This window comes from Phoxinus phoxinus, assembly GCF_949152265.1.
Source record: "Phoxinus phoxinus genome assembly, chromosome: 13".
NCBI lineage: Eukaryota > Metazoa > Chordata > Actinopteri > Cypriniformes > Leuciscidae > Phoxinus > Phoxinus phoxinus.
Window position 1 is genome coordinate 10,980,751 of NC_136888.1, and position 16,235 is coordinate 10,996,985.

At 39.8% G+C, this 16,235-nt stretch overlaps 1 protein-coding gene across 5 annotated transcripts in view; it reads right to left on the reverse strand.

The window, feature by feature from the left end:
* Window positions 1–16,235, reverse strand: part of ctbp2a (C-terminal binding protein 2a) — a 48,521-nt gene that overhangs the window by 22,845 nt on the left and 9,441 nt on the right. For 2 of the 5 annotated variants that reach the window (XM_079632875.1, XM_079632876.1), the window contains exon 1: window positions 2,600–3,939. In XM_079632875.1, the coding sequence (XP_079489001.1) occupies window positions 2,600–3,905 (1,306 nt within the window). In that variant the 5' untranslated portion in view covers window positions 3,906–3,939. Of the gene's footprint in view, window positions 1–2,599; window positions 4,953–13,911; window positions 14,065–16,235 lie in introns of those variants that run through there. The other 3 variants (XM_079632877.1, XM_079632878.1, XM_079632874.1) reach the window with 2 other exon arrangements.

The window sequence follows — 16,235 nt, forward strand, 5'->3', positions numbered from 1 at the left end:
GTATACACGTAAACATAGGGTTGTCACTTTACGTTTGAAAATCGATTGCACAATCGATCGGGACCAACCAACAAAAGTTTCGAAAACAAAAACATGGAACCGATTTTAACGGTCTTTTTTTTTTTTGACATTCTAATCGTAGCCATGTTGAAGCCTGCAGTAATGTTTTTCATTGATGTTATGGCAGTCCACTCTGCTTATTGTTTTTCGAGAATGTTGCACTCCTGTTTGTCATTGTGCACGAAACTTCACGCCAATAAATCATCAGAAATATTGCGGACTTCTCAAGCGCCCTCTTTACATTCTTCCTAATGCCTGTTAGTTGTCCGTATATTTGGCGTTGAAAATGGAAACGTCTTTAGACATGAAAAATCTATTTTACAATCGATTCAATGAACACTTGTGTCTCAAAAATCTAACAGGATTGTTTCACAAAAGTGACAGCCCTAAAACACAGTCAGTTATGTTTTAAATGAACATAAATTAACATAAACAGTTACACAGAAAATGCATGTGTAATCAGACTTAAAGTGACAGCAGTAAAAAAATTATATATGGCAGATTTTCCCCATGTTATCAATGTCAAAATTATGGCCAGTTAAAATGCTGATTGGCTAGTAACTTTGGAAAAACACTAGCCACCGTGGCTGGTGAGCAAAAGATATAATGTCAAGCCTTGAATATAATAACTTCTACCGAGAATTTTGTCATACTGCCCAAACCTACTGAAGCTGCTCGCTAACCAGGCACTGAACCAGTCAGCCTTTAATAATGTTTATCACTGCTCATTTCTCTCCCACCCCAGAGGCTCTCCAATCATATCCATACACTCTGATTACTATCACCACAATGTGATTAGCCTGACTATGGTGATGTGTTGTTTAATTTCCTGCCGGGGTCTGACACTGCATCTCCATTTCGGCTCAAAGTTAAACTCCCTGCGCTGCCTCCCCTCCCCCTCAGTGCAGTCATTGGTCATCGTTCTGAAACAGCCAATGTGGGCTGGAAACGGTCTCTTACACCAGCTGGGATTCAAGAATACAGAAACATGACACGACCATAACCCTTTACAGTCTTTAACACTACCTGCAAAACATGCATGTGCATCAACACCAGTCCTGCAACAACATTTGAATGAATCCCACAAAATATACTGTATATTATTGCATAATGCAAAAATCCTAAACAGACTTCTTTTTTTTTTGTGACATTATTTTCTGTTTACATTCATTCTAGTAAAGCAAATTCCGCTTAATGTAATGCATCTGAACCTTTCAATTCTGAGGATCTTTTTATCCTTTTATTAATGATTCTCATTAAATTACTGTTTCGCAATGTTTTTTTAACAAAAGCAGATTGACAAATCCTATCAAGACATAAAAATAAAGTACAATTAAAATAACAGTTTTGCATTCCAATAATGAAAAGGCAATTTTTGCATTATGATAATTGCTTTGCTTAAATGTCGTGTAACTAATGTCCCTCAACTGTAGATGAACTACATGTTCATTTGTTTCTCACATTGAAATTTCCCCTTGAAGTTTGTGCTTGGCAAAGACCGTAAACTGTCACTCTCTCCCTTGTGCTGGTCCAGTCCATCATTCTGATCTTGCCTATATACGCCTCAAAGTGACAATTCACATCAAACATGTATCAAGTGACTCTACCACTAACTGACAGGCTACACTTCACTCGCAGTATCTTAGTCAAACAGATCAGCAGCGACAGGCAGATAGTGACAGAGGTTTAAACTAGCAAAGACAAACCATGAGAATAAAAAATAAGACATGTCACTCCAAATTCATTTATAGAGACGTCTACAAGTGAACATACATAATATTAAAGCAATGTAATGTATAATTCCAAGCCATAAAAACCCACAGTCTAACATTCAGTGACACCCTGAAGCTGATAATGGCTAATACTGCATAAATGGGACTGACAAATAACATAACAGGCCACTGAACCACAAGGCAACATAATGAAAACACGCTTGCACATTCTAGCACAATTACTATGTCACTCATTGTAAAAAGAAAGTCCAAAGTAAGTTTACTTTTAAATGAGCTTGTGCTAGACAAAAATACAATATTCAGGTATGCAGTTCTGCAATGACAAGGTATAAAAAGATGATGAGGGATGACACACTAAATAATAAAAAAATATATTCCTTTATGTACACAAAAAGCTGCATCTGATCTGGAACAAAACAAAGCCAAACTAGCTCCAAAAGCTTTGATCTGAAAGAATAATCTTCAATAATATAAGATGAGTCTTGCTCAACATTAGACAAAGGAAGTAACAGGGATGATATCTCAGTACTGGATGGTCTAGTAAAATCATTAGCAACTCAATTCACTACTTTTTCAGCAACAAAACAAACAGCACTGTTTATTCTTCAAAGGAGGTATATCTGTGTAGCACTTCTAAAAAGTGAGGTTCAAAGGGAAAAATATAACTTGAATCAATGAACCTACAATCATATGATTCAGACACACTCACTCCGACACAGACAGTTAGGAGCTGAAGCACTAGAGAGGGTGGAGGAGGGGAAGATAGGAGAATGTGAAAAAGGTAATGGAAGAGGGCTTTGATTTACTTGTGTCCGGCGATGCCATAGTGGAGACAATGACCGGAGGTCCAGTACGCCGGCTGAGCTTCTGATTAGCCAGACTCACATTTTGACCTGGACCGGCACTACCAACAGGTACTAGGGCTCCGTCTGAGGACACTCCAGCCCTGCGCATTACTTGTGGGCTTACATGGGGACTGGGCATGGGAGACATCGTGGCCAAGCTTCGATCCCTCTTCAACAACTCCATTGGTACAGTATAGTTGGTTGTGTATGCCTTTGGAGCTTGCTGGGGTGCCAAAGCAGGCATGGTCATTGGTTGGGGAACTGCAGACAGTGCTGGCAAAGGCTGTGGCATTGCATGCATTGCCATTTGTGATGGCATTACTGGCAGATGTGATGGAATGCCTACGTGTTGGGACATTGCAGTCATGTGTGACATGGGCAAGCCAGTATGCGGATTGTAGCCTGACAATGGGCGAGGCTGGACTGGAACCACAGAACCACTGTATGCTCCTGCAGACCTGGCTCCAGGATACCCACTGGTCTGGTCTAGAAGCTGCTGGGAGGGAGCACTGCTGGGTCTCCGACTATAGCCCTCACCCATCCTTGCCGATACAGTCTGCATGTGGGTGGAGGGGGGCTGCATATACTGGGACTCCAAGCCCGGAGTCAAGGGTGGCGGCTGGTGCGCATAAATGTCACTACGATGGCTAAAGCTGTTGGATCTGCCACGTACTGGAGCACTGGGATGCAGGGGGGTAACAGGAAGGATTTCAGGTGGTCGTTTGCAACTAAGCACAACACGAGACAGAACCCTGGCTTGGCCCAAGTTGGGGGCCACTGAACGCACATCATTTTCCTCCATAACAGCCAACATTACAGTGGAGTCAAAGCCCTGCTGCAGCAGAGAAGTGATGGTGCTTTCCGAGAGGCCCTCTTTTTGCAGCAATGCCAGAAACTCAGGGTCTGCATTTTTTTTAGGGTCTACAGGAGCCACTGGGGTCTGAGGGACAGTGGGAGGAGGAGCAGGAGTAAAAGGCTGAGCAGGAAGTTGTGGTAACAGAGCAGGAGTGGTTACTGGGGCAAGGGCTGTAGAGGGAACTGGAGTGTAGACAGGATTTGGAGGTGCCATGGGTTGCACATGTGGAACTTGCTGCACTGGCTGAACCTGTGGTAACTGCTGAACTTGCTGCACTGGTTGCATTTGCTGCACTGGCTGAACTTGCTGCATTTGCTGCACTGGCTGAACTTGCTGCATTTGCTGAACTTGCTGTATTTGCTGCACTGGCTGAACCTGCTGCATTTGCTGCTGCTGTATTTGTTGTTGCATTTGTTGCTGCGCTTGCTGTTGAGCCTGTTGTTGGACTTGCTGTTGCTGCTGTATGGTGTATGGTGAGGGGTTTTCCAGATGCATGACCATACCTCGGGCAGTTCCATCCATTCCTTGAGCAGCTGGATCAACCACCAGGCAGGTGGCTGCTGGCTGATCAATCGGCCTTCCGTTAACGTCACTGTAATGGCTAGTGAGAGAGGCAGGTGGCTCAGCACCGTAACGGGGAGAATTTGGCTCCATTATATAGCGAGCTGGAGATGGTGCTCGGCTTGGAATGCGCTGCTCATCCTGCATAATTTTTGTGCCAGGAGTAGCAGGTGGGGGTCCAGGCAGGGATGTTTCCCTATAAATACGACCCATGTCATGAGAACTTGGAGGTGGGGGAGGAGGCATGCCAGGTGTTGGGGCAGCAGAACCAGGCCGACCTCCTGAACTCTGTTCCCACAGTTGCCGAGGACCTGTCATCATTCCATAATGTGTTGATGACCTATTGAGAGAATGAGGTTGCTCTCCACGATAGAAACCGTCTGTTGGCCGAGGTGGCATGCCTGGGTCTTGCTGATAGTAGTCGTGGTGTGGCAGGGTACCACGATTAGCCATGGAATGTCGATCGTAGTGGCTGTTCAACTCAGGAACGGAGGTTTTTCTTATGTTACGTGGGTCCGGACGATCCAAATAACCTTGGTTGTAAAGAGATTGCTGGTAGGCGTCTGGCTCCCTTTTCAAATTGAGGTCAGGAGGACGCACTCCAGGCGGTGGCTCGTACCATCCCCCTCCTGTATCTGCTCCATAGCTCAGCGAGTTGCGTCGACCAGCCATCCGGGCCTGCTGCTCGTAAACACTGTCACTGCGCTCCCAATGACCCTCATTCCCACCCAGCGTGTCCCAGCTCTGGGAGCGGCCGATCGGCAACTGCTTACTGGAGATCAACATGAGGAATAGATATACCTTACTCACAGGGAAGAAAAATGAGAGAGGTTTTCCTTTAAGTTCCTAGTTGCAGGCTGATGTCAAGTGGTGAAAGGAAGGAGTATGGAAGAAAAAATTAAAACAGAAGATATTGCTTTTCACCTGAGGTCCAGTTGTAATTTCTGTCTCCCGTCTCTATCACAGTGGCAAGGTCTGGCTATCAAATGGCTCCTCTTGCTTGGCGACCGGTGAATAATTAATCTGGGGAATACTGCTGGTGGTGATGGAAGCAGGAAAGAGGACACCAAGCGCTCTCACAAATAACGTTGGTAGGTGAAGCCTGTCTGACTACTCCATTCTGGCAATGCAAAGCGACAAGCGTGAACAGACAGAGGGAAAGAAAAAGAGAGAAAATGGAGAGACAGGAAGGAAAATTTTAACAAGGGGAGGGTTGGTGTGGGGGAGGCAGGGGTTTGTGATAATCCAGCGAAGCTGATCCGCTCCAACTCCAAACATTTTACTCATTCAGATTGCTATGAGGGATTACAGACCAAATAAAGCCAGCTTAAATCCAGTCTTCCCCCTTGTGACGTCACATACAAACACACACAAAATGTGTCCCTGATGATAATGAACACAATGAAATCCTTTTGGACAGGAAGTCAGGAACACATGCTGCCGCAGACAATCTTACCTGAAGCCAATGGTAAAGGTGGTCTGTGTTTCTTTCAAAAGCCTAGCCAGCTGGCATTGAGCAGGAGGTCTTTGCTGGACTCCAAGAGGTGGGCCAGTGAAACTAGTACAGATCTAATGCAGCAGGGCAATATCGTGTAGCACTGTCAGGAAACGTCAAATCCTGATTGAACAGTAATCCTATGATGGACCAGCAATGCCTGCAGAGCTATGCAAATGCAGAGATCCAGGATCACCACTCATCTATTACATTATGACCCGAGCTGACACCAGTGCAGCTTTATGAACCATTGCCTCCAAATACCATGTACAGCACACCAAAGATGAGGTCATAAAGCTTAAATCACAATACAGATGCACACAACAACAAAAAACAGCTTCATTACATCAGATCTGAGGCAAATTATGATACCGCTTTCCGTGAGCATTATATAAGCAGGGCTTTTGGTAGACCGAAATGAATTTAACTAGACCAAATAAAAAAAAGATAATTTTATGTAGAAATTTGGATAGGAATGGCGGTCTGCTTTTCTTTGGCTTTCAGTTTTTCATCCTGGTCTGTCTATTTTGGCAGAGTAGAACTGAAATGCCAGCATAAATCCATGCGCCTCTTAACATATTCACACACAGTCAGCCATTTTTGCAATTTTCTCTACTGCGCATCCAATCTCCATCACTTAGCAAAAGTAAATTATATGAGAACCACACTCATTTACAGGGGATGGCAGTAACAATCGTCTATCCCAAATATCAGAAGAAGAGAAGGCGAGGTGGATGCAGCCGGAAGAAGAGAAGTAAACACACACAAGCCAAGTAGCATTTGCACTACGGACAAATCAGCATGATCATAAACTTTCGTGATCATATTTTTCCTATAAATAAGTCAAGAGAGTGAACAACACGAATCAAGGAAGGAATTTTATTTCACTATTTAAGATAGCCCGTCGGGAAGGGCGGTGATACATTTTGGTTGCCAGATGTCCCAGTGCTAATTCTACTTGGCTTGTGTGTGTGTGTGTGTGTGTGTGTGTGTGTGTGTGTGTGTGTGTGTGTGTGTGTGTGTGTGTGTGTGTGTGTGTGTGTGTGTGTGTGTGTGTGTGTGTGTGTGTGTGTTACTTCTCTTCTACCGGCTGCATCCACCTCGCCTCCTCTTCTTCTGATTTTGCGAGCCATGACAAGGATGCTATAATTTCTTAAAAACATCAGAAACATATCAAAATTTACTCACTCTTATGCCGTTCCAAACCTGGGTGACTTTCTTTTTCTGTGAAACACAAAAGAAGACATTTTTTTTTTAAATGTCTCAGTGGATTTTTGTCCATAAAATGAAAGTCAATGGGTCCTAACGTTGTTTGGACCCCAGCGTTCTTTTAAAATACCTTCTTTTGTGTTCTGCAAAAGAAAGAAATGCATACAGGTTTACAATGACATAAGGCTGCGTAAACTATGACAGCATTTTCATTTTGGGTGCTGTACCTTTAATATAACAATGACTCTGTTTTCTTTAGACATTTATTCAACATAAACAAAGAAACCATCACCCCGTGTTTTGCTATTCCCCACTGAGAAAGCATGGCTATGTTATTAAGATAAGCATTCTAAAACCCACAGGGGGTGAAGGGGGAAATCTGGGACATCAAATAATACTACAATATCAAAAGCCTTGCAAATATGTGTATCGTGGAAAACATTCCAGCAATATGAATGCTAACAGAATCTTGAGTTTTCGGTTTTAAAAAAAATAGCTTTTTGGTGAACAGATTTTGCCCACCTGCCACTGAAACACTCCACCCAAATCCTTCCTGATCCCCACAAACACCAGAGAAAGAGAGATGGAGAGGGAGGGCGAGAGAAAGATTTGTGAGGATAAAATTAATAGGGCATATTCTCCAACTATTCTTTGTCACTGTGATACATCCTGCATTTTGATATCGTCTCAAGCAGTGCACCGTTTTAAAGTGACTTTCCAGCACTATAACTTGTTTTGATCGTTTCACTATTATAAAACGGACTTTGATGCCTGTAATACAGCTATGACTGGAATTTCACTTTGGCTTTAAGCCTGTTGTTCAGAATTAACAACACCCGTATACGTTACCATTTCCAGATTGCAAACAAGTCCCAAGACCAAATATAGCTTCCTTGTCATAAGTGACCCAATTGTATACTCTACAAAGAAGACACGACACATAAAAAGTGCTAAACTTGGGAGATTTGACCCTAATAACTAATTTCAGAACTATCTGAGAATATGGCGCTCTAATAAGCATAAAAATAAATAGACAAAACTTATTGTGTTGATGCCTTACAAGTTCACTTTGTTTTAGAACGGAGCAACAGAGAGTGTGTAACACAGCCGAATGAAATCAAATCTCTCTGGAAGAGTTGTTCCTTCTCTTTGTGACTTTTGCTTTAACACACGCAGTGAGAGGATTATATTTGCTTCTTTAATAACTGCAACACAATTACCAAAAAGAAAAACAACATGGATCTGTACAGTTACATCACAACAGAAAAATCAAGGAGAGCAGTATCATGGCAACAGTGTCTTTTTAGTTATCCTTCTGCAGAACTTTAAGGAACAAAAGAAAGAAAGACCGGGAGACAGAAACAAAGGAAAAGAGAGAGAATTTTCATAAATCCTTTGTGCCCGAGAGACTGCGACTAATCTAATACAAAACCCTGTGGGATGTTTGGCTTCAACAAGCGTCTCTGCCTATCTGGGAATACATGTGTAAGCAATTTTATACATGACTACTAATACAAGAGCTCTTTGAGGGAAACAAATTCATAAAAAAAAAGGATATGAAGTGATTAAAAGGAGAATGCGGTGAAATGAAACATTACTTCGACTAATTTACTCTCTTTCTCGTTCAGCTGGGAGTTCCTAATGTGGGATTACTGTGTGCATATATTTATTGCATATAAGTTGCTTATAGACTGAATGTTCTAAGTATGCGCCTCACTTTGTTATACCAAGAACAACTCACCCTGGATTAAAAGAAATGTTCTGTGAATTATTTTTCATCTTTACTCTTTTTTTTTTTTTATTAGCTGTATTTTCTTTTTATTCCAATTTTAGATTTATTAAATGTTTTACGTAAAATAATGTATTTCATTTAGTACGTTTTTTACCTTAAATATTTTATCTAATATTTGTATTTTATTTCAAAACTATTTTAATAACAAAAAACTATTTTAATAACTTCAGTTAACAATAACAACAATGGTCTTCGATGGCCATTAGCTGGTCTGAGTAAGCTGGACAACCATCTAGTAGTTTGAGCGAGCTGGTTTGGTCTAGTACTGGGGTTTTCAAAGTTGGGGTCGTGTCAGGGCTGCAGCAAGTTGGAAGAAGAAGAAAAAAAAAAGGTAAAAAATTTAACAATATTTATATTATTATGAGTATTGTTATGAAATAGCATATTGCAATTGTCGCATAGCCTATCTGAACATTATACTTTTGATGGTAATCTTTTAGAGAAGCACCGATTGATCTGCTGGTGACCGGTCACCGGAATTGGTGGATTTTCACGCGACCGGCCAATCATTCGGTATTTTATGCCGGTCAAATGCACTCGGGCGGCGCATGATTAACAGTGCGCAACATCAGCATTACACGTGCACACGCACATTATTTTTCTCACAACGCGCATATTTTTTCCGGCGTGCATGTTAATCAATGAGTGCATTCACACCGGGAGCGGGAGCAGGAGCATCACGTGAGCAGGTTTCGGCACCGAGTCTATTTTTGCTGTGCTGCTCATGCTCAATTAAAGCAGGGCTATGCAGTTTCGGGGATTTCTTCGCTGTATTCTCGCTTTTTGCTTGCAGGTTTCTCGATAGAGCTCCCCCTACAGCGTCGGAATATTTGACAACACTGTCGAAAAACGACTCTCAGATTGTTGTCGACTCTCAGATACCAGAGGCTAGTAGATCAACTACATCAAACCAGACGGGACATTCTTTACAACGTCTTCTTCATTCGGGTTCAAACAGCGTGAGGGAGTGCTGGGAGATTTTTTTAACAAAGCAATTTGTTACATCGCGAGACCTGATATCACGCAAGCCGGCGTTTGTGGTAAGAAAAAATATCCATATTTATAACTTTATAGACTAAAATCACTGGCTTCCAGAAGTGAGTCTAGTTCCGAAGAGTGTCTAGAAGAGTCTAGAAGAGTGACCTCTGACCCGACGCATGACGTAGGATGTAGGCGATGCATCAGCTTAGGTGAGAGTAATAATAATAATAATTGTTACATTTATATAGCGTTTTTCTGAGACCTCAAAGCACTTTACATAGAAGGGAGGAACCTCCTCAACCACCACCACTTTTTATTCTTTAAAAAATTCTCGTTTTAAACTTTCAATTTGTGACCGGTGTTTTGTTTTGTTCTGTCCTCTGCGCTTCCGCGTCCGTCAAAACGTCACGCGTCGGGTCAGTGGTCATTCTTCCGCTGGAACTAGACTCGCGTACGGCCATTGTGATTATAGTTTATAAAGGGACAAATATGGAAAATTTTCTTACAAAATTCACTTCAGAAAGGCTTTATTAACCCCTGGAGCCGTATGGATTACTTTTATGATGGATGGATGTGCTTTTTTATGCTTCAAAAACTCTATTCACTCCCACTATAAAGCTTGGAAGAGGCAAGATATTGTTTAACATGTTCAGCTGAAATAATAGTCATATACACATAGGATGGCTTGAGGGTAAGTAAATAATGGGATCATTTTAATTTTTGGGTGAACTAACCCTTTAAGCATTTACTTGTCATCTATACTGTAATAATCTGATTGAATAACCTAATCTTCCATTATGATCACAAGAACTGCAAAGAAAATCTACTTATTGTGATGACAAGCCTTGTATTTCTTTTCTTCTCAGCAGCAAAGCAACATTGGTACACAGGCACACATACAGAGCTACAACATTCATTCTGGAAAAACAGTGCAGTCCAATTTATAACCACTTCAGAAACCGTTTGTTCTACAATTGAACAGCTAGTGCAGAAAAGAGCAGCCTTTTTCTTAGACAGCTGACAGCTCTCTATTCAGACGTCTCACTAGAACATATTCACAACCTGACTTCCTCATTTCTCTCTTCCATTTCTTCTTTCTGCTGATTTCTCCTCTGCTAGCAGAATTCCCTTGGGGAATCCCATCGCAGTGCTGTAATAAGGCTCTTTTTTATAAAGTAGAGCGGGAGACTTGACGTTTCTTCATTATAGGAGGTATACTTAAGAACTGGGCTTTTCCAACTCTGGGAAAACGAGTCGGGCGTTTAACGAGCCAGCGGCTGCAGATGTGATGACTGCAGTCTTTGTGCCGGAGCTGTAGGGAATATTACTACGACTCAAGTTTCTGACACCTGAACTTTCAGACTCGAGCTATCTCTTTGAAACTTTACCTGGTGGTTAATATGTCACACACTTGCACTACTTGGAAGCACTATTTAACTTCTGTGATAGGGGACACCACAGCACAATAGCTAAAAAATCCTTCAATGAAACGCTTCCGAGAATGATTTACTGATCTTCAAACAACTCCCAGAAGAAACTCAAACTGGGATTTTATGAACATCACGCTCTTTTTAGATGTTTCAAGGGTCTACATGCATGTCTGTCAATTCACAAAAGTCAAAATGAGTGGAAATCTCTACTTTACTTTACAATCTGTGAGCTAGGGCTGCACAATCAATCGAAATAAAACAAAAATTACGGCATGAATTGTGCAATTATCAAATCTTGAAGTATTTTAATTTAATAAATTAAATTAATTTAAAGTTTAAAGTTTAAATTAAAGTTTGTTTCAGAGTAAAGTACAGCACTGTTAAACAAAAAAAAAGCTTGATGGTTTAATGTATGAAAATTAAGAAAATAAGATAAATATTAGTATTGTCATTTTACAATAGTAGAGTAAAAAAAATTTTTTTTCTTAAATACTAAATGTTTTGTTTTACAGTAAAAATAATCCAATAATATTTTTTCTCATTTTATTTAATTATTAAAAATCACTGATATATTAATCACAAAATTTGTAAAAAAAAAAAAAGCATTTTAAATCAGAAATATCGCAATCGGTCGGCCTGTGAAGCAATTACTCGCATCCAAAATAAAAGTTTGTGTTTACATAATATATGTGTGTGTGCTGTGTATAATTATTTTGTATATATAAATACACATGTATGTATATATTTAAGAAATATATATATATATATATATACAGTATATACATGCAAATATTATATACTACATGTATGTGTGTGTGTGTGTATTTCTCTATACAAACAATTATACACCGTACAGCGTACACACATATATATTATGTAAACACAAACTTTTATTTTGGATGCGATTAATCGTTTCACAGCCCTAAATCGTGCAGGCATACTGTGATCGTCTACATACAAACAAAATTACTTTATTGGCTGACACAAGTATGCATGATAACTTGTCTTTAAATGCAACAAGGTCAACTTGCATAGTATTAAAGGAATGTTCCAGGTTCGATTGTGTTTCAATTTCAATTGTTCCCTAGCTTCTTTGAAAAGGCACAACGTGATGCATTTCCCACTGAAACAGGATTAATCGACAATAAAAAAATATGGGACGAGACGAATCAATTGTCAAAACTGTCCATTCCGTACCAGTGGGGAGACGGACCGAATACACCGCCTAAATAGCTATCAGTTAACATTATCCAAGGATGTAAACGGCAAAGGCATGTTTTGATTAAAGATTACAAAGGCAAACTACTTTTCTTTCTTTGGAATAATCCGCACAGATGAATCGGCAACAATAAGACCAGAAACATGCAAGGTACGGTGACTTTAAGACATCAAACTTACTACACTATACACCGAGAACTACTAAAAATGACCATAACATAAAACAAATAAACATATAAAGCAATAGAGCAACATGTCAGCGGTCTGTAGAGCCAATCTTACATCTGAAAACTACACCCTTTCAGACCTAAAAACCAATGACTCTCTGGCCCTTCCTCTTTGTACATAGTGTAGTTTACAACATCCCCAGAGGCACATTTTCCCTCCTCGGTTTCCTAACTGTGGGCCTAATTGATGTGCGAGGAAGAAAACGCACGGCTGCCAGAACAACCGCATTCAGGAGTCCCAGCGAGGGGGTCCGGGAGCCAAATGCAAACTTTTATACGCTTATAATATCAGGCAGCCGAGAGATGCCAAACCATGGAATGGATGGAAAACTTTCCCAGCGTTCGGGGATTATGGATTGATTGCATGTATGTGTGCGTCTGTGCATATGTGATATGGGGTTTAAACGGTAATTTAAGTATCTGCTCCATTAGAGGAACATTGCATCATCATGACTGATGTCAACTTCATGTGTTTCGGAGTAAGGAGTAAACGTGCATTCGTTTCACCAGTTACTCTTTTGGTTTTTTTAATCTGCCTCTGATGACTCTCAAATGGGACCAATAAGAACATTTTGGGAAGCTGGAAAAACTTTCTCAGGAAACCTGAGATGACATAATTTATCACACACATGCCCACACGCAAACACACAGATTCTAACAGCGTTCGACAAACAACTACATTTCTTCAAGTTGTGTAGAGCTTAGAAACAACACACTAATAATATAAAAAAAAGATACAAATATAAACTACAATATTACTATAGTTTTTTTTAGACATGGGAGAATGTGAATATCATGGCTTTTAGACCAGAGTCATGTAAATACCATGTGTGTGTGTATATATATATATATATATATATATATATATATATATATATATATACTACCATTCAAATGTTTTTTGTTTTTTGTTTTTTTTACTTTTATTCAACAAGGATGCATTAAGTTGACCAAAAGTGTCAGTAATAACATTTATAATGTTTTTATAATCAGCACAGCTGTTTTCAACATTGATAATAATGATAAATATTTTTTGAGCAGCAAATCATCATATTTTTGAAAGATTATGTGACACTGAAAGACTGGAGTAATGATGCTGAAAATTCAGCTTTGCATCACAGGAATAAATTACTTTGTAAAATAAATTCAACTAGAAAACTGTTGTTTTAAATTGTAATAATATTTCACAATATTGCTATTTTTACTGTATTTCTGATGAAAACAAACAAAACAAATCAAGCCTTGGTGAGCATAAGAGACTTCTTTCAATACAATAAAAAACTTACACCGACCCCAATCTTAAGCTGTTGTTTATAAAGAAAAAAAAAAAATCACAGTATACCCAGTACATGGTAATACTATTTAACCATGGTAAAGTCAGTATTGGTTATGTAAGTATATGGTAATTAAGTTTCATGGCATATAGCAAAGCAGCATTATCACCACCACTGCACCATGGTACTGAGACAGTACTGTACTTCGGGGACATGTCAAGACTTCTTACCCTCACAGATTTTGTCCAGTCTTTGCCTTTTGACCTTGTGTTTGTCAACCAAAGCCATGCCAGTTCTGTTCTCCTCGTCTGCTGTTCACGGAGCTTAGCAACAGGAAACTACAGCTCCCAGAATCCTCCAGTGGGCATAACGCCACCGTACACCTGCACAGAAAGACACAGTCAAGATGAAACCAGTGGACAAACTGGCAAAATGACACGTCAGACACTAGAGGGAGCCATGATACTATTCAAATTACAATCAGCTTCAAGCTTTCATTTGGCAGGAGAAACAACAAATGAATAACTCTGCAAAGCATTTTGCATTCTTTGCAAGCTTTAAAGACAGCATAAAGCTGCATTCATAAATCCTTTAACTTTAATAATGTGAATATTCACAAAATTCAACATTGGAAAACGATATTACTAATGGTAATAAGGCATGCACATTTTTATGTATTAATACTACCTTTCAAAATTTGCAAGATATTTTCTTCTTTAAAAAAAGAAAAGTCTCTTATGCTCACCAAGGCTGCAATTATTTGATTAAAAATACTGTAAAAACTTAAATACTGTAAAATATTATAACAATTTAAAATACATGTTTTCTATTTGAATATGTTGTAAAATGTCATTTATTTCTATGATGGCAAAGCGGCATTTTCATCAGCATCATTACTCCAGTCTTCAGTCACATGATCCTTCAGAAATCATTCTAATCTGCTGATTTGCTGCTCAAGAAACATTTCTTATTATTATCAATGTTGAAACCAGTTGTGCTGCTTCATATTTTTATGGAAACCGTGGGTCATTTTTTTTCAGGATTCTTTAAAGAATAGACTAAATTAAATCTGCTCATCATGCAAAACGTTTGCCTCTCTTCAGAAGACTTGGTTTAAATCACATGATTCATTTAGATTTATTTTACAATCTCTTTATGAACCGTCAGATTTTTGGCCGAACAGACTTTCAATGAAGGGACAGAAATCTCCCAGACTTCATTTAAAATATCTTCATTTGTTTCCCGAAGATGAACGAAAGTCTCACAGATTTGGACTGACATGAGGGGGAGTAACTGAAGACAGAATTAAAATTTTTGGGGCGAACTAACTATAAGAAAAACTATAAAAATAGGGTCAATTTCATGTTTTATTTCATTCTGACTAGACTTTAAAAACTAGGCGACTGGAGTCTGTAACTTCAGTTCAAACCAGTACGATTTTAAGGTTTTGTTGGCCCTTTGAGGTTAAAAAAAGAAAGTATTTTAACTCAGAAAGTGTCAGTGCAGGACTGCAAGTCTCCCTCAATCAGAGCGGCAGCAGATTCAGAGCTGAGAAAGAGACACAAACAGACTTCCAGTCCCACGCTGAGAAACAAACTCACCGAGACACATCTCGCTTCAGTGATTTAAGAACCGGTGCCCTCTCACTCAACCTGAAACTGATCAGAGCACGCGCCACATACACACACACACACACACACACACAGCCATCTTACAAAAACATGACTCAATTTCAATCCTGCTGAAGGACAAATATCGACCCTCCAGACAGAAGAGGACCCCGAGAAAAATGTATGATGGATCTTTTCATAGAGGCTCTTTCATAACAGATCGTTCTCAATTAAAGAAAGGCTTCCTGCATTTCACAATCCTCATCTTTTTGAGCACTCCCTCCCGTTTCATCGTACCCCCATCTGTCTTTCAATGATCTCTGTAAATGCACAAGCATAACTGTGGCATTCATTGCACTACCTTGGCCTTGGTTGTCTGTGATTTTTTTTTAAACAAACAGAAATCTAAACACATTCACACACACACACAATCTGTTCTGTGGATCACATAGGTCAGCAAAGACTCAGTTTTCTCTCCAGCTGAATGGGTAATCTGAAAGATCTGAACTGTTAGGCAGCAACAATAGTGTGAATAGCATGAATACGCACACATTTCTTTGCTTTTGGTGTCACAGGAGGAGGTGAAAGCGAAACCATTGATGATAATGCGTTTCTTGAGCAGCAAATCGGCATATTAGAATGATTCCTGAAGGATCATGTGACACTGAAGACTGGAGTAAAGGTGTTAATGGTTAATAAATAATTTGAGTGCCATTTCAGAGTATCAAGCAGAAAAAGATCATTATTCCATATTCTGTTAAAAAACTGCTCTAATAATTAAGCAAGGTCACCGTGTCCCCAAGGCAACCGTCACTTCCTGTGACCAGTATTCAGGTCAGAGAGAAGGACAACACAAACCTGCCACAGAAACACTGACCAAGACTGTTTGCAGAGCAATCCCGAACAAAAGCAAACTCTGACAGTAGCCTATATACATTTATGCT